General features: G+C 42.1%; 1 protein-coding gene and 1 non-coding gene across 2 annotated transcripts; both read left to right on the top strand.

The window, feature by feature from the left end:
- The first annotated feature begins 14,308 nt into the window (after positions 1–14,308).
- RPS20 (ribosomal protein S20) lies at positions 14,309–17,309 on the top strand. Its single transcript, XM_058813846.1, has 4 exons — positions 14,309–14,450; positions 15,757–15,856; positions 16,596–16,669; positions 17,086–17,309. Exons 1-4 carry the CDS (start codon positions 14,448–14,450, stop codon positions 17,266–17,268), a joined length of 360 nt encoding a protein of 119 aa, XP_058669829.1. The 5' UTR covers positions 14,309–14,447; the 3' UTR covers positions 17,269–17,309.
- LOC131569263 (small nucleolar RNA U54) lies at positions 16,454–16,517 on the top strand. The gene has a single exon (XR_009275777.1). It is a non-coding gene; the product is annotated as a small nucleolar RNA U54 (small nucleolar RNA).
- Positions 17,310–19,165: the final 1,856 nt, after the last annotated feature.

Genomic DNA, 19,165 nt, shown 5'->3' with positions numbered 1-19,165 from the left:
GTCCTTGCAATTAAATAACTCCACCATCAGCATTTTTATTTATATTCTGGCTCTCCATCCTGCACTTCATTTGTGGATGTGCTGGGCAGCAGAGGATCCCCTGAAACACTGGTGGGCACTTTCTCCTGCTGGCAGTTTTACCCCCTGTGCCCATCTTTGACTTACCCAGCCCCGGGATTTCTCTCCTAAATGTGGCTGCTTAGTACCTTTCAAAAGTTTGTAGTGAAGGATTTTTTAAATACCTTTGGAAACCCTGAGGGAACATATCAATCAGTGCCTTATCAACATGCTGTCACTGCTCCCAAAGAATTCCAATACAATCCAACACAACTGTGAAGTGCAATTCTTCCAATGAAAGCAATACTGGTTCCTTCTAAACAAATCATCTTGATGTATCTGTTATTTCCTTTAATATAGAATCTGCTAATGTATCTTGTACAGATGTCACTCATGGAATTAGGAAATTGATTTTTTTAAAGACTTCCCCTCCAGGATATGAACCTGGAGAGAAGAAGGGCCAGCAACAACTGGTTGATTTTCAAGGATTGCCTTCTCCAAGCTCAAGATTGGTCCAACCCCATGAGCAGGAAATCAGGTAAAGGTGACAGGATGCCTCCAAGGATAAACAAGGAGCTTCTGATTAAACTCAAGCATAAATAATAAATATGCAAGAGTTGAGAGACCAGACCAGTGTGGGGTCTGAAGCAAAGAAGATTTACTATTGATGAAGAAGGATCAGGTTAGGGAACACTGAAACAAACAAGGTGTACAGAAGTTCATTGGTCCTGATGGGATGCATTCACAAATGCTGAGGGAGATTGCCAATGTCATTGCTAGGCAACTCTAGGCTGTCTTTAGAAGGTCATGGTGCTCAGGAGAGAATTCTGAGGTCTGAAAGAAAACAAATGTAACTCCTGTCTGCAAGATGGCCAAGAAGGAGGATCTGGAAAACTTACAGCCAGTCATCTAAACCCCTGGAAAACTTGTGGAAAAAATAACTCTGGAAATCATTGCCGAACGTATGAAGGACAAAAAATGATTTGGAGTAGTCATCAGGGATTTATAAAGAAGAAATCATGCTTGACCAACTTAGTAGCCTTTTACCATGAGATTACTGGCTGCTGGAGGGCAGGAGTGGTTGCTCATCTTGACCTTAGGGAGGTTTTTAGCACTGTTTGCCATTACATCCTCAGAAGTACTGACTAAATAGTGAAAACTGAGAAGTTGATGAAGTACTGACTAAATAGTGAAAACTGAAAATTAGCTGAGCTACTGGGCTCAAAGGGTTGTGATCAGTGACATGAGGTCCAGCGGGAGACCTCTGTCACAGTCATTAGTGGCGAATCCCAGAGATCAGCACTGGGCTGGCTAACATCTGCATGGAGGGCTTGGACGGTGGGATGGAGCACCCCCTGCAAGTTTGCAGGCGATACAGAATCGGACGGAGCAGGCAATACCTTGGTGGTTGTGCTGGTGTTCAGAGACATCACCAAGCTGCAGAAATCTGCTGATGGCAACCAGCGCAGGGAACGCAGCGTCTGGCCGTGCAGCAGGACGCGGCCGGGGCCGAGGGCTGGGAAGGAGCTCTGCGGACGGAGCTGGAGCTGCGGGCAGCCACGGAGCAGAACATGAGCGAGCAATGCACCCTTGCGGCAGAGGCGGCCCACAGCACCGGGGCGCGCTCCGGAGGCTGCTGCCAGCTCCTCAGCACGGCTACGGGAGATTATCGGAGATAATAATCTCCTCACTCAGCCCCGGTGAGACTCATGCGGGGCAATGTGTCAGGGCTCTGCCGGAACAAGAATGTCACGGAGGTACTGGACCAGGAATGCAGAAAGGACCATTAAGTTGATCACAGAAACTGAGAGATGGGAGCACTGCATCTCAAAAAAGAAGGCTCAGGGGGATCTTACCAGTTTGTAGAATACTGATAGGAGGCAGTATTTATCATCCAATAAAGATGGAGCCAGTGTCTTCTCAGTGCTGCTCAGTCGCAGGACTAGATGTAATAGACACAAACAGAAGGACAGGAAACACTGTTTAAATGCAAGAGAAAACATTTTTACTGTGAAAATGGTCAGACACTGGAGCAGGTTGCTCAGAAGGGTTAAGGAGTCTTCATCCTTGGAGATACTCAGAGCCCAACTTGACATGGTACAGAACCAGCAGCTCTAGTTGACCCTGTTTTGGAAGGGATTGGACTAGACAGTCTTCAGAGATCACTTCTAACCACAGAAGTTCTCCAATTATAAAAAGCATGAGTTAAAAGGTCTGATTCTGGCCTTTTTTCCTTTTATTTTATAAAAAATTGCATTCACCATCCCAATCTCCCCTGGCGCGTCTCTTTCCTCAATAATAACATTCATAGATGTTTGAATTTCAGACATCTCCTGAGTTCTACAAAAATCCTTCTAGCTTGAGTCTATTTTGTGTTTCCTTCAGGACAATGTACATGCAAGACAACTCTGCTTCTTTGCAATGGCTTTGTTGTCTTGGGGGGTTAAAATGTTTAGGTGGGGATAGTCTTGATCTTGTTTTCGGGGCTTTGTTTGTTTTGCTTTTCTTTTAAAAACCTGACATAAATAGATCAGCCAGTGAGTCTTGGCAGATTTCTTGTTCTTGATATTCTGAAAATAAGAAATTTTGGAGTTTCTGTTAGTTCCCTGAAGGATTTTTTCTCCCTCCATTTTTATATGTAATCCACCAGACTTTTTTCCTTTTTGTTTTCTTCATCTGGACCCAGCTTCAGAAAAGGTCCTGTCATGCTTCTAAAGCTGGAATGAGCTAATGAGTGTAGCTGCCCTTTGCTATTAACTTTGTCACACTTGCATACTCCCAAAAAAGTGTCAGTAGAAGGCACTTGATGCTAGCAGAGCAGTTGCAGACAATTGTGTCACAACTAAGGGGATTCTGTTCATCCAGATTTTTCCCTTTCTATAAACTGGTTTTGTCCTTTCTCTCTCCTTGCCCATACATAGGTATGCAACAGAGCTCCAGATGGTTAGCAAGACATGGTTCTAAGTCATAACCCTTAAGGGCTACTTGTACCTAGTTTATTTATTCTCTTTGTTTCTGGAACTGATTGCCAGAAGTTTGATCAGCCTTAACAGGAGATTTATTGAAGTACTGCAGAGATTCAGATAATGCAAGTGTAAGTCTGGGAATGGTGGTATTGGAATGTCTTTGACAGCCAGGTATACTCTATTCAAGGCTATCTGATGCTAAGAACATAAAATAAGACTCTCCAAATAAGAATCTCCTCCTCAAATAAGAATCCCTACTCATCTTGACTGTGTTCTGGGGAAGGAACAAAGCCTTATTTTTCCCAGCTGGTAAATGTAAAGGTCAGGTCTTTCTATTAAGATCAGATTAGATCTTAAGAATCCATCTTACTATTAACCAAATTTCACAGCTTGATATAATTATTTTCCTTGGAAACTCAGCTATTCTGGTGTTTAGTTTAGTTTAGTTAGTTAGTTTGTTTGTTTTGGGTTTTGCTTTTAATATACTATGTGCTGTTTCTGGGACCCTGGGATGCCATGTCACAGTAGCCAGCTTCTCAAGGTGAGCTTTTTGTTTTATGTTTTCTGTCCCTAAGCAGCACAAGCTGCCTTTCAAACTTCCAGCACTGCAGCACTGAGAGCTAACTCTTCAAAACTGGGTGGGTTAGCTCCTGCCTCATAGCAGTCTGTGGTAGCCACAGCCTGCATGGAAACCTCAGCTCCTTCTCATTAGTCTCCCCGTACCTAACTACCAGACCTGATTGCATTTCCTAATTTTGGAAAGTACATATAAAGAAGATACTGGAAAGAGCTTGCATTCTCATGGATACTAACCAACAGCAGTAGTCCTGGACACATTATCCATTTAGAGTGTTGTATTTTGTGCTTTCTTGGTTATACAGAGTGTTGTCCACTAAGGGAAAGCATAAGTTAAAAGTTCTGATTCTGGCCTTTTTTTCTTCTATTTATAAAAAAATGTCATTCACCATCCCAATCTCCTCTGATGCATCTCCTTCCTCAAATGGGCTCATGTATAAAGCTTGACAGGATGCACTTAATGTATAAATGATTTTATGTAATTGTACCTAATTCAAACTGAATCCCCAGATAAGAGCCAATACTAATTAGTGCTGGAATCACTTTAGGTCAAAATTACTTTTTTTTCATGCCTTACAGTGGAAAGCAAGTTCTACATGCTATCCTGAGTCTTGCAAAATGCAACAATTCTTTTAGCAGTCAAATGATTACAAGAAAGACAAGAAAAGATTGTTCGAAGCATGGGAACAATGCAATTATAATAAACAGTTTCTAGGAAAAATGAGAAAAAAGGAAAAGAAAAATCATCAAAGCCTATAAATTCCGTATTAATCTTCAATTACTATAGTTATTGCTAAAGAGTATTTGGATCCCAAGTAGAAATATCAAGAGGCATTTCATTATAGGTTTTAAAAGAAGTTAGCATAAGATACAATGCTTGATGCTATGTTCTTTATGTTGTTTGCTCCTCATTCTACTTTATTTTATTTTTGTATTATGCTTTATCTCAATCCAGGAAGAAAGTGATAACATCACTATTTTCAAACAATAAAAATACTACATAGCTTGGAAGGAGGCACATAATCAATTCAGAAGGTAGGATGGGAAGCATGAAAACATAAGTCTGAAGAAGTATGGGTTGCTTCTGTACTCTGTGGTATGATAAGAAAAACAAAAACTGTTTCACACAATACACCACAAACATTTGTAAATTCAATGGGACTTAAATGCATGCTTACTATTTGACTCGTGTATCAATTTTTTGCAGTGTTAGTATCTGTGTACATAATTTCATCAGCTACAACTAAGATGAAAATAGGGATAGGAAATTGTTTTTTTTTAAAATTAACTGTATGTGGAATATTCTTTTACTTTGTTCTAGCTATTTATCTGCTGCAAATACCTTCATGCAGTGCTCAAAGAGGCTCTTTCCATGCTTCAGTTAACCCAGGCTGCCAAATATTTGTCTGCCTGTCAAAGAAAAGTTAAAGTTAAAGAAGGTAAATGGAACAAAAAAGTTTACTGGCATCTATCCCAGTCTGCCAGCAGCTAGGGATGCCCTGGGACAATTTGACAGTGGAGGCAGCACCACCCAGCCCTGGAGCTCTCTGAGCACGAGGCTGAGTTCTGCTGTCGACCCAGCCCGAAGTTCAATAGCCCAAGTGTTCAGCAGAGCAGGGAGGTGATTGCATTTGCCTTTGCAGGGCACCTGGGATAATAGGGCAATTCATAACTTAATAAATATTCTACTGCACATGTGCCAGGCTACAAAGAGCAAAGTCGGCTGTAAATTGGAAATGTAAATGTCCAGTTCTTTTTAAGTCACTCCCTCCACAAGGGCAGAAGGAAAACCAGTTTTATTTTCAAGCCATGTATTTTTCTCCACCACTTAAAAATGGTGAAAGGGTTTTGATTCAGATAGGGCACAAATGAAGCTTGTACCAGGGACAAGTATACAAAGTTGCACCAGAACAGAGATTGTAAAAATGCTGAATGTAAATAAGGGAACTGATAGGCTGGGAGGCTGGATTTCTTATTTAATAGCAGTTAATAGTATATATTACATAGTACACTAAATTTAGAGAGATACCATACACCTTTTCCACATCCTTGTTTTTCTCTTAATTAACAGTTCCAATTAAATGATTTACAGATAACACAAAGGCTACATGCAAAACCTTTGAAGGAATGTATCACTGCACTAACATGCCAACAGATGAATGTCACACTGATTTCTCTTTGTTAAGGTTACAGAACTCCAGACCTCCCATAAAGTTGTCGATCCTTGTACAGCTTTTGGGAGTGAAATGATTGCTATTAAATGTTTTCTGATTGAAAGGGGAAAATTAGATATCCCTAAAGTTTAATAAATCATTCCTGCCAACAACTGACTTTCAGAGGAAACAAATGTAGTTAGCAGCAAATTTTAAAGAAAGTTTTCATGGTTGCATTGTTTGTTTAAAAAGTTATATATTGAATTGCAAACAGCATTTGAAAAAGTGTCATGATCATGAAAAATCACAACAAAAGAACCATTTGCCCAGGGAGACAAGGGAGGGGGCTGGAGGAGGCAAGGAGATAAGCCAGAGACAGGGAGAGAGGAGACACCCCAAAATCCAAACTTATTTGCTACAACCCTTTCAATCAGTGAAGCTCTCACTGAAAAGTAAGTTTATATTGGCGTGCGGCTTTCTGTGTTGTATGCTGGAGATACCTGCCCACTGAACTGTCAGGGTCCTGCATGACTTAAATAAAGGTCTTGAATTAGTGCTTAACCTCAGAGAAGGGCACTGATTCAGTTCAGAGTGGTCACCTGTTCCCACCAGGTCAGAGTTGTCTCTTGGTTTGTTCAATGAAGCATAGACTTCATCTTGCTCCCAGCCCCCAAAAACCCCAGCTGATCTTGAAAACTTGTTTCATTTTAATGGCTCTGCAAGCCATTACCAGATTGCCTGAGAGGGTTTTTAAATTTCCTTTCCTTTACAATTGCACTATTATTAATTTTGATTAATTAGTGCTATATTTAAGTAGCACCAATGACTTGCTGTACATGCCAGTACACAAGAAATGGTAGATTTTTCATTGGAAAAGAAATTTCCTTTATATACAAAAGATTTTTAAGAGTAACAAACTCCATTTTCTGTATCAAAGGTGTGTTGCTGCTTTTGCCCTTTTTTTGTAGGAAAAATGAGGAATAATTCCTAGGTATTAACATAAGCATTTGTTCCTGCCAGAACAAAGGGATTGGCTCTCCCTCACACCAGGAACATTTCCCAAGAGTGTATGAGAATCAGTTATTTCTCTGAACAGTAAGGAATTCTCAAAAAGGAAATACACTTGTGTCAGTGTGGTAAGGGGCTATTGATAGGATGAAGTGACTGCTGGATGCTCTCAGAAACAGCTTCCAGCAGTCATAATTATTGAAATAGTATTTTTAAACATATGTCTTTCTTACATAAACTAAAAACCTGAGGTCATAATGCTTAAAAATGACAAGTATTAATATTTATTAATTTTTCCAGGGGATATAGGTACCATACTCAAACCCACCTTCTGCATCTCCCATAATACCTAATTTTATTTGCCTAAAAATTCAATGCTTGACCACAACCCTAATAAATGTTAATATTATCTCCTCCTCAGTTTTAAACCTGTAGGAAATACTGCTTCCCTTGATCTGGAAGATCTGTTGCTGAGGATTTCACTGTGTACAGAGGCAGGAATGTCGGATGTGCAATCGTTTCACATTCGTGCACATTAATTTACATACAGTTGCTGTTTTTAAGTGATTGCTGCAGGGGAAAAAATACTTTTCTGTTTTATATCATTTCCTAGGGGAAAAATAGAGCAAACTATATTCCACATTTACAACCACATTTTGTAGACTGGCGTGCAAGGCCATGCACAAGCCCCATTTTCATGAAGTAGGAACCTCTGGCATGCATTTAGGTGAAAGATAAGTTTAATAGACTTGCTGTAATCTACTAATACGATATTCTCTTAAACAAAACTTCTGGGCCTTCTGTGAATGATATTACAAACTCTATGGCCCTGCACAGCCCTGCTACTGCAACCTCCTAACTTCCATGCAGTAAACTGCAGCTGCCACTTTGCCACATTAGCCTTGTGGAGAAGTTAGTAAACCCTTTGAAACCAAAACTTCTTCATATTTGATGCCTCTTGGATCACTTTCATGTTATATTGTGGATCTGACCAGCTGTTCTGAGCAATCACAGCGTGATGACTTCCTCAGTGGCTACTGACTCCTGTTTCTAAAGCACATCTTTAACACCACAGTATGTCCTTTAGTTCCAGGTCCTAAGTTCTGTGTTACTATTCCTGTTTCTGTCAGGTTTTGAGTAATTTAGCTTGGCTGGTTCACAGAGGGTCAGATCACAACAGGAGAAGCATTGCTGAGCATCTCAAGTCCCAGAGAAGGCCGACACCTGGATGTAATCTAGATAAAATTGCAAGTTGCAACTAATATCCGGCTCTAATAGTCCTGTAACATCAAGGTGGAAATCACCCCTTGCTTTAAGTTTCTTCATCATCTGTGGGAAGCATCTGCTAAATTTTGTGCTTGCAAACATTCACAATCTGAAAACTTGTTGGATCAAGAATATCACAAAGGGACACCAGTCCTAAAGAGATGAGGAAAAACTTTTCATTAACAAAAAACCGCAAATATAGGGAGTGATGCATTCCACACCAAGAGAAATTTTTCTTCTAGTCATAAGGCAGTGTGAGGCCAGAACCATTCCTTAAATTATCCCTGTTCCATGAAGAGAAGCAGCACAAGCCCCGTGAAACAATTCCCTACTACTCTGTCTCGCCAAAGAATTACATTAGATTAAACTGGTCTTTGGATGAAAAAAGCCATGATCAGCAACTCCATATCTGGGCTCTGAAACACATGGGCAAACATGTACATGGGCTACATATACTGGTAAACAGAATTGCTGTAAAATTAAACACCATTTTTTCCTCCCAGGACAGACATCCAACCAGGCTAATACCCTGAGGCTGGCAGCTTCCCACAAAGTCTTTGCAGGAGGCAGACATGAGGAGGAAAGACAACTCCAAAGTCTTTCATAGCACAGTCCTGTGAGAGTTTGCATGCACCAGTATGCGCCACTAGTGCCTAAACACTGTCAGTACAAGGCATCCATAGAGAAGCCAGTGAGGTAGGAGCAGCAAAACAACCTGTGTCCTGGAAGCCATTTCCAATTCTGGTATTAAAACAGCTTGTTCTGTTCAATAAGTCACACAGATATTATTTAGGTAGGTGCAAGTTTGCAATGTGTTCTAAGAACTACTGCAGCCTTCTTGAATTATTTTCACAAAGGGAAAAGACCACAACAAACAGTGCCAAGTGGTGCTGCCTCAAGTGGCCAAATCCAGACTGGAGAGATTTGTGGAGTTTATTATTTTTTGTACTTGATTAACTTTTACCCACATGAAGTCGTCTGAGGTGATTTCTAAACTGAAAACTGGATGCAAAAATCCCACAGTTCTGTTTGTATGCCCACTAGTTCAGCTTTCACTGAGCTGATGCTGGGGTTTTTTTGTACAGGAATTGCATGGCCCCACTTTTGGTAACCTGGCCTGGATAACGACAGGTGATAGGGTAGGAATGCAAGTATAAATAGTGTGTGTGAACAGAATACCCAAACTGGCGTGTTTTGAGAGGATGCTTGCCCAAAACCTGATAACAGTAAGAGGAAATTAACAATAACAAAGCTTGCTTAAGACAATGACCACCCAGATTAAACGCTAACCAGGGAATTAGATTAACAAGAGCCTTCTGAGGGGGGAAAAAAAGCTCAAAAAGCAGTATGAGAATTTGTGATTATTAGAAGAAAACTTGCAGCAGGTGCTAATATTTCTAAGACTCTCCTCATCAGACACAGTAAGTAGCTGCCACCCCACTGCTGGTACAGACTGGGGGGACTGGCAGGATGAAGGAATAGTAGGAACCCTCATCCCTCCTGGTATGTGGAATGGCTGCACAGGCTTCCAAAAGTGGGACTGTGTATGTTAATGCACACTTCTTGCAAAAGACTGGAAGTGCATGTAAGAAATGTGTGACTATGTAAGTGAGATCAGTGTAGAAGGGTATGAAACTTGTAGGTGCTTACCAGCAGTTTGTAAGCCTCTAGTATTGTGATTTCTGTTGTAGTGCTGATACTGACCCACAATATTATTTCATTGATTACCAGCAAATTATAGGTTGCTAATCAATAAACCACCTTAGTTGCTATCAAGGCTGTGTGAGTTACACAGTCATTTTCTGCCAAAGGTGTTTTTTTCATTATTATGAGTTTGACAGAAGCATCACATCTGCAGAGCAAGGAGTGGAAAGAAAACTAACATTCTCCCAAGAAAGCAGAGAACACATAATTCATTATTTTGAAAAAAAAATTAAGATTGAACTAGAACAGGATGAATTCAAATATCCTCCTGAAAGCCTCCCAGATGGACAATGCTGTTTCAGCCCCAAGTGTTCGATAACATATTATAAGGATGTATCACAGATTCAATGTCACTAGAAATGCTGTAGCATATCAGCAGCTTTGTATTTTTTGTCACAGTGACCTGTGTCAGAAAAACAAGGCAAAACAGGCTGACAAGGGAGAAGTTTTGCTCTAACCACATCAATGATATTAGAAGCCAAGTGTATTATCTGCCAGGCAAAAAGCACACATTAGAAAGAGCTTGATGAAGTTCAAGTTGCCCACTTGAAAACATCTCCTAGCAATCAATATTTGTGGCAATGTTTATCAAAAGTTAAGGATTCCATCAAGGCACAGTTGCTCTTTTTCTGAATCACAGACCTAGTTCATGTTTTCCATGCCTACATGAGGACTTTTTAAGCTAAAGAGAGCATAGTATTTTGAGAAGTAGTTGCATTTTTTTGTGCTGAGCTTTATGCTAGAACTGGCATGAAAATTTACAAAATGTAAAATGGACAGGCTAGGTGCAATATGAGAACTCAAGCTGTGCATTTCTGTCTGCCTGCTACCTGCAGAGATCAATACGGGTTAGCAGCTACCCATCTACACAAATCAGTCTTTGAAAAGGGGGTATTTTTTAGTTTCAGTTTTTCTGAAGTTCCAGTAGCTCAGGCACTTTTAGAGAAAGCTAAGCAAAGAACTTGGCTGAAAGTTTTGCAACATGATACAACTGAGAAACTTAACACAAGAGGATCAGCAGATACCTACAATTAGGACCAAGCAGATGCTGTAGCCATTCTTAAAAGGCTATTCTTAAAAGGATTGAAAATAGATTTCATTGGATTTCTCCTGAGTGGTTTAGAGACTCAACCATCTATTGATGACCTTTGTGGAAGCCTGCTTCCTATGATCCTGCTTCACAGGTATTTGAAAACCAGAAGCTCAAACAAAACCCTTAAAAGTATGTTCAGATCCCAATGACCTTGGAGAAGGAAGTGATTTACAAGTAAACAGCAATATGTTCATCACCACTGAAAGCAAATATTAGAGGTATTAGGCTGGCATAACCAAGACAGCTTCCAGGGAGCTGCCCACATGAAATAACCACTATGAAAAGTGATTTATGAAAAGCAAATTTAAGAAAGCTACTGTGAGCTCTACCAACCACGGGCCACCAGTGTGAAACAAGCAGAATAAATCTACTCCAAAAAATGGATGGTGTTCACAACCCAAACTGCAAAGTCTGGAGAGTATGTCTGTCCTTTGACCCAGCCAAAAGTTCATCAGAAAGGTTCAACATTCACCAGAAGACAACAAAAATCTGCATTTCACTAAGTTACTACAAAAGACCTGAATGACTACTGCACATGTTCCTTCTGTCACATACACAGACTCATCCAAGGATTTACTCTTCTGAAGGACAAACTAGTCAAAGACAGAGAGAAAAAAAAATCCCCTGTGATCTGTAAACCCCAAACCAAGTCAGAAAGTATCATGAATGCACACGGACTGATACTCTGCATGGTAGGTCATTAAATTAGGTATCGAGTTCTTTTTGTTACAGACTACTAAATCATGTCAAGAGCATGTCTTGCCTCCTAATCCTTTATCCTCTTAATTACTTGACATGAGGGAAACGTTCCTGGAAGCTTCACCTAAAAAGCACAGGCTGTTGGGTATTAATTTAAGCCACAGAACCACAATCTCTTAACTACAGTCAGCATTGTCTGGGGAGAAAAATCTACACAAAAAGCAGTACGTAATCAAAGGAAAACCAGGCAGAATACAAAATATGAACTAGAAGCTCAGAATGAAAAAATACAAGATAAACAAAAAGTTGTATTTAGAACGGCTTTTTACTCACAAGAATGGCAAGAAGGAGCATTTTTTAATATATAGTGTGTTTCAGAGAAAACAGAAAGTTTAGATAAATTCCTGTTGCACATTTGTGGAAAAAACCAACATATATCAGAAAATTCCAACAATAGCCATGGTAAGCCTTAAACATAGGAACAGAAGCGAGGCGGTTTTTAAATCAGCAGCTCCAGATAGCCTGCATCCAAGAATTTTAAGAGCTGGCAAAGGAGACTTTTGTGCTGTTAATGTGGATTTTCCATAAGCTCTGAGAAATCTGGGGAAGCTCAGAAAAAAAAGGAAAAATCTCAAAGAAAGCTGAGGTAATGCCAATACTAGGAAAATAAGTAAGAAAGGAACAAATTCAGGCACTTAGGGTCAACCTCGCCTTAATCCCAGGGAAAAAACACCAAACCCAAACCAACTTCTTCATACAGGAATAAGAAATAAATGAGCAAATTGTACTTAAATTACACAGCTCAAATGTATGGAAAATGTATATTTTCAGAATTACTTTTTTTTTTTCTCATGCAATTACAGCATTTGTTTGGTGGACAATAGGAACAGTGTTGATATAACACACTTGCACATTGACTTTTTCAGTAGGACACAGAGAAACTGGCACAGTTGTGCACCTACAGTTCACAGCAAGCAAATTAAAACCAAGGCTACAGGTTTGTCTCAGTCAGACATCTTTTTAATTGAATCCCACAGGAATTAGCTCTTGGCAGCAAAGTACTCGGTATTTTATCTGGAAATAAAGTTTACTAAGAACATTCATAAAAGCTCTAAGTAAACCATGCAGCAAGGCTGCTGATTTGGAACCATCTGGATTACTGGAAAACTAAGTGCTTCAGCATGATCAGTGTGAGGTCATGTATTTAAGAGTGATGAATTTAAAACACTTATAGATGGAAAACTTCCTCAGGAAGTAGCTGGAATAGCTGGTAACAGAATAAACATGGGTATGAGTTCAAAAATAGTATATATGTAATTGTGAAAAGGTTCCAAAACAAACCACCAGAACAAAATGATGTTTTCATTGCAGGGAGCAAGAGACCAGAGAAACATGAGTATCACCAAAACATATTTTTCACGTACTGATCTCCATTGGCGAAAGACATTGCTGCGTTTCAGGAAACAGCGACAGGATGACAACTTCTTTATCCACATTTTTTGGAGCTGCTTTATCAGAATACAGCCTCTAGTACTTTCAAAGAATATATTAGTAAATTAGAGATTTCAAATAATCCAAGTTTAGGCAAACAAGCCTAAACAATGGAACAGCTAGCATATAAAAGTTAACTGCATCACATGAGGTTTAAGGACCAAATGAAGACATCTAAAGCAACTGGCAGGGGAAAAAAATATATATTAAAGCAGTGTGAGAGCTGAAAGTAAGCTCATCTTAAAACACCAAGCAAACTTTCTTGAATAACCATAGTAATAACTAAGCTTCCAGAGGTGCTGTAGTTATGCTAACATTATACACATCTATAATTCCTGAACAGAACTCCAAATTAGAATTTAATTGTTAATTTTAAAAGATAGTCATAGTGACCCTACTATAGGCCATCATTCCAATACATATTTCTCAGGTTTTCCAGTGAGGTAACCTGAAACAGACATATTTTCAGCTCTTGGTTGGGACTAACAATTACCACTGTCCAGGCCAAATCAAAGACAATGCTCAGTAAGAAATAACCCTCCAATGCCCAAACTGAACAGATAATGGAACTTCCATAAATAAAATTAATTTCAGTTTTTAAATTTAAGCATGAATGTTACGAGCGCTTTTACTTAAACCATTCAATTCTGATCTCGCAGCTCCACTATACAGATTCACACGGGGCTGGACCAGACCTCTGGGGCCAGAGTCCAACCTGTGCCCGAACCCCTCCACATCCAGCTAGACCATGGCACATCCAGCCGTTCCTTAAACCCCCCCAGGAACAGCGCCCACCATCTCCCCGGGCAGCCCATTCCAATGTCTAGTCACCCTTTCTGTGAATAAATAAATCCCTACTAAATTCCAACATAAACCTCCCCTGACACAGCTTAAGACCATGTCCTCTCTTCCTGTCGCTTTCAGTAATGAAAGAAGATAAAAAGACCCAAAGGCTCAGACTGGAACGGGCTCGCTGTCCCTGGAAGCGATGAAGCCTCGCCTGTGCGCCAAATCCCGGCCCTCCCCCAGCAGAACGCCGGAATTTCCCGGGAAAGGCAGGCGGGAGCCCGAGATGCCCGCGGGACCCGAGCGGGAAGGGCGCTGTGCCCCGCAGGCCAGCCCGGGCCAAGCCCGAGGAGGGGGCACAGGAGGTGCCGGCCCCGGGTCCCGCTCCGCTCGCCATGCCCGGGACTGCAGGGCCGCCATCCGCCCATCCATCCCCGCAGGAAGCGGAGCCTCCGCGGCTTCCGCGCCCGGCGGGCGGGTGAAAGGTCCCGCGGCGCCCGGATGGAGGCGGCGCCGCTCCGCTATATAAGCGCCCGCCGCCGCCGCGCCCGCCTCTCCGCGCCGCCGCCTCCTGGCTCACCGCTGTTCGCTGGGCCCCGCGCCGCCCGAGCCCGGGAATAAGTCGGTCAGGAAGGCTCCGCTGCCGCCATGGTGAGGCGGGGGAAGTGCCGGGGACGGGGGAGGGAGCGGGGCCGCCGGGCCGGCCCCGCCGCGTGGGCACCGTGCGGGCCCGGGCGGTGCAGGCCCTCGGCCCCGGGAGAGCGCTGCGCTTCCCGGCCGTGCGCGGGGGCCCTCGGCTGCCGGGGCAGCTCCGGAGCTCACCCCGAGCCGGCGGGCAGGGAGGGCGGCCTGCGGGCCCGGCAGTGCCGTTCCTTTCGGGGGCGGCCTGGGGTCCGGCAGTGCCGTTCCTTTTGGGGGCGGCCCCGCGGGGCAGCGCAGGCGGAGGGGAGGCGGCCCCAGCCCGGCGTGAGCGGCGCTGATCCGGCCTCGTGTCTGCCCTCACAGGCCGCCCTTGTTAGCGAACGCGGTCACTGAATGCGGCAGTTCGCGCCTCATGGCCGGTGTGACATGCCGCGTTTCACAGAAGCACAGAGTAGGTCGCGTTGGAAGGGAGCGCAGTGGGTCCTCCTAGAGCACATGGCCCAGGATTGAGCCCGGACGGCTCTTAACATCTCCAGAGAGGGATAGGCCATACACAGCCTCTCTGGGCAGTCTGTTCCCGTGCTAAGTCACATGCACAGTAAAAATGTTCTTCGTGTTCAGGTGGAACTTCTGTGCATCAGTTTCTGCCCGTTGTCTCCTGTCTTACTGGTTGGCACCACCGAGGAGAGCCTGGCTCCATCCTCTGGGCAACCCCCCTGTTTACATTTTTATAGAAGCATATGTAAATATATATTTCATTTCTCTTAAGACCTTTGTCCATGTTTTTATTCCTATTTCATCAGCTCATTTAACTGACATTAATGTCTCATTATTTGCAAGTGTTTAATTGCTTAAGCTCCTCAAATCAGTTTCCCGAGTGGCCGAATTAGTCTTTCTGCGCAGGTGCCCCTTTTTGTTCTTGTGGTGTGAGTTGTTGCAGGTTTATTGATCAAGTCTTTGCTGTTTCATTTGTGCTGAGGTAAAGTTGTAAGACACACAAAGACTGACTTTTTTTTTTTGAGGAAAACGAATGTTGGTGCCAGCTGTATATAGGCAAACCAGGGAAGGGTGTGCTTGCAGCTTCCCACCCTGAGATGTAGTCAGACACTAAAAGATTGCTTTTCCTTAGAGTTAGGACTTTGCCCTTTCATTCTCTTCCCATTATTTCCACCATGCCGCCATGCCCTTCAGATAGCTCTTCTAGTCCCATAGCTAAATTGTTCTTTACACTTTGGAGATCTGTTTTTAAGAGGCAGTGGACAGTGTTAGTTGGTGTTCACTGCAGTGTCTGATACTTGTAACTTCAATATTTTAGGCGTTTAAGGATACTGGCAAAGCACCTGTGGAACAAGAGGTGGCGATTCATCGCATTAGAATCACTTTGACAAGTCGCAATGTAAAATCACTGGAGAAGGGTGAGTGTGCTTCTCTGCTTACCTGGAGAGCTTGTCATGTAATGAATAATAGGTGCCATGTAAGGCATTGCAAAATACAGTGTATTTAAACCAGTTGTAATTAAAGCTGTTACTGTTTGCCTTTTTGTACGTGTCTCAGCTTGCAAAGCCAGCCCAAAGTGCTTCATACACCAGAAAGTAAATTCTGATTTCATTTTTAATGAAAGTTAGTGTTTGGGGGGTTTTCATTATGTGCAAAACTTACGTCATGACTCATGTAAGAGTGCAGCTTCTTCTTCCCTTTAGTTCTTATGGAGAATTTTGAAGTAGTTATCACACTTTGAATGTATAAGAACTGAAAGGCACTGGTTTCTCCATATTTTGTCATTTGTGTTATGAAGAGTTTAGTGTGACATTCTTTAAAAATATTTAATCTTGTTTAGGAATTAGCTTTGCCAGTGTTTAATCATGTAATAAAAATGTAAAAAAAGTTGCTATTTGCAGGATCTTCAGGCTGATAGCAGCTTAAATATGGTTTAAACATCTAGTAATGGCTTCTGATTATTGTTGCACCATGACTTTGCTCATCGTGTCACAACACTTCCAGTTGTACGTGGTTGGCTATGAGGAGAAAGCTTAAAATGAATGGCAGTGATCACTCATACGCTATTCTGAGCCAACATCTTGTTTGAAATACTTGCTCAAAAAATCAAGCAAGTTAAATAGTTGCAAACCTGAGCTATTGCGTGTCTTTTTTCAGTCTGTGCTGACCTGATCAGAGGTGCTAAGGAAAAAAACCTGAAGGTGAAGGGACCTGTTCGCATGCCCACCAAGGTACTTGACATTGTTTCCCTGTCTTAAAAGTTAATTTTCTTCCTGCAACTGTGTGCTTAAAAACATGTTTTTTTAAAGAGCAAAAGGTGAGGTAAAAAGCAATGCTACTAAACTGAGGTTGACTCAGTGTAAAAAGATGATTTCACACATTGCTATGACACTAGGGTAACTGTTTAGTGCAAAACATGTTGAATCTGGAAGGGCTTTCCTGTTCAATTTATTTTAACAAGCTCACTTTTTAAATGAAATTATATATGTAGGGAAGGAGTGTTAACACCAGTAGACCTATTATAACTTAATAGGTAACTTCCTAATGGCATAGATACTATATAGCATTTGTAGGTGATCATCTTTCCATGTGATGGTAGGTTGCTCCTCTCAGTGCATCAGCTCGATGCCCCTATTTGACTTTTCAGACCCTGCGGATCACTACCAGGAAGACGCCTTGTGGTGAGGGCTCCAAGACCTGGGATCGCTTCCAGATGCGTATCCACAAGCGGCTCATCGACCTGCACAGCCCTTCGGAGATCGTGAAGCAGATCACCTCCATCAGCATCGAGCCAGGCGTAGAAGTTGAAGTTACTATTGCCGATGCCTAAACCATGGTCATCCTTGAATAAAGTTGATTTACAAATTTTCATTGCTTGTTTCTTTTCTTATGTGTGTGCCCAGAGATAGTTCTGTGATGGTTTTTGTCAAGGAGGACAGCAGAAACCACAATCGGAATGCTGTGTGAGAGGACTGTATATTTGAGGAAGAATATGCCAGCTGTAAATACCAGGAAAATTTAACCTGGGTGTCCTTGTTTTATTGGGGTCTGGCAGCTATATGGTTGTGCAGCACTTTATGAAAAATATATTTTCAATAATTTAGGGTTTGATTTTGGCTGAAACACTAGTTTATACACAGACATTATACACAGAACCTACATTAAAATTTATATTTAGGTAAAATTACCAAGTTTTCAGTTCTTGGTTCTTGCTGTGTAAGACTGAACCAACGCTTAGTTTATTTGAATTTATTTTTCTTCCCATGTGTGTCACAATCAAAGGATCCTCGTGGGGCGGTGCTAGTTACAAAACTTCCTAATTTGTGGTGAACACATTGAATTAACAAGTTTATTCTTTTGATGTGCATGTAGAGTCACAAAACGGAACTATGGAACTCCCTAATGGTCTTTTCAGGTTCAGATTGCCATAGATGTTATTGCTAAGAGTAAGCTTCATATGTAAAGCAACAAAACAGCCATTTTTATTGCTGCTTTTAAGTCTCTCAAAGGAACTTCGATGAATCCTTAAACCAACAAAACAAAGCTCAGAGTCACAGAAATCAGTTTTGTTTAATCCATGAAGGATCAGGTTGCTGCTTCTGCTTCAAGCATAAGAGAGAACTTGAATTCTAATTAAAACAAGCAGTGGTGGTTCTCTGCAAGCAGGTTGAAGTCCTGTTTATGTTTGCTAAGACTTAAAACTGACCAAAGCTTGAGCTTTTGTACTCAAGATAGGAGAGGCTTTCAATTTCCTTAAATTTAATGCCTTGCAAGGATTCTGACCCCCCCAGTTGTTAGGCTTGAGAGCTTTGGTTGAAGGGAGGTGAGTGAGTTAATGGGAACAAATTGTGTCAAGCCTACTTCCTTGAGAAACAAATGTGTGAGCAGAGGGGAAAATAGCCCCCATCACAAAAGACCTGTGTCTTCCTTAAAGTCTGTTTCTGGTAATATGCCACAAATATAAGCTGCCTGATAAATACTTCTAGCCGTAGTTTTGAAATTACTTGTACTATATGGGTTGTTCTTTACAGGAATAATTGGCAAACAAATAGCACATGGAGAGACACTTTGCACCCACTGACAGAAGTTACTTGTATGAAAGTAGTCTGATTAACAGAGCAGCCCTTGGACTGACAGCACTTGGGCAGATCTAGGTACAGCTGGCTGGGTTTGACACCATTTCTGCCTTCGGTTTTTCCTGCTGTTCAAAACTGGAACAGTTTTGTATCTGCTTACACCTGGCTGTACCTCTGACTTGCCGGGTGCCTCTTAAACACACCTAAACGACGCGAAGTCCCACCGATCTTCTTTCAGCTGTGGCACTTCAAGGACCAATCTCCTTTGACACCTCTTCACTTGTCTCCTACTTACCCATAAACACAGATGCAGCCTTACCTTTGTGTCTGGGTCCCGCACTGTGCAGAAATGCTGCTGCCCGCCTCCTGTGTGACCAGGCCGGCTCACACAAGAGGGCTTTACATTCGGTACCGGCAGGGTCGGTCAATCCTTAGCTTGGGGAAGGCGCTGGACCGCGGAGCTCCTCCAGGCTCATTCCGCCTTCCCCGCCGTCCCTGCCCTGCACACTCTGGGCTTTCGCGTGACCCGCACATTTCACGATTTTATTTATTTCCTAACTTCGTTCTCTACTCCTACACCGCGGCAGCGCCGGGACGGTTACGTAACACCCACGCTGACTTTATATAACCCGCTCGGATGGAAACACTTCG

This window comes from Ammospiza caudacuta, chromosome 1 (assembly GCF_027887145.1).
Source record: "Ammospiza caudacuta isolate bAmmCau1 chromosome 1, bAmmCau1.pri, whole genome shotgun sequence".
Taxonomy (NCBI): domain Eukaryota; kingdom Metazoa; phylum Chordata; class Aves; order Passeriformes; family Passerellidae; genus Ammospiza; species Ammospiza caudacuta.
Note: the sequence above shows the minus strand (reverse complement) of the source record. Positions and strands in the feature narration are given on the sequence as shown.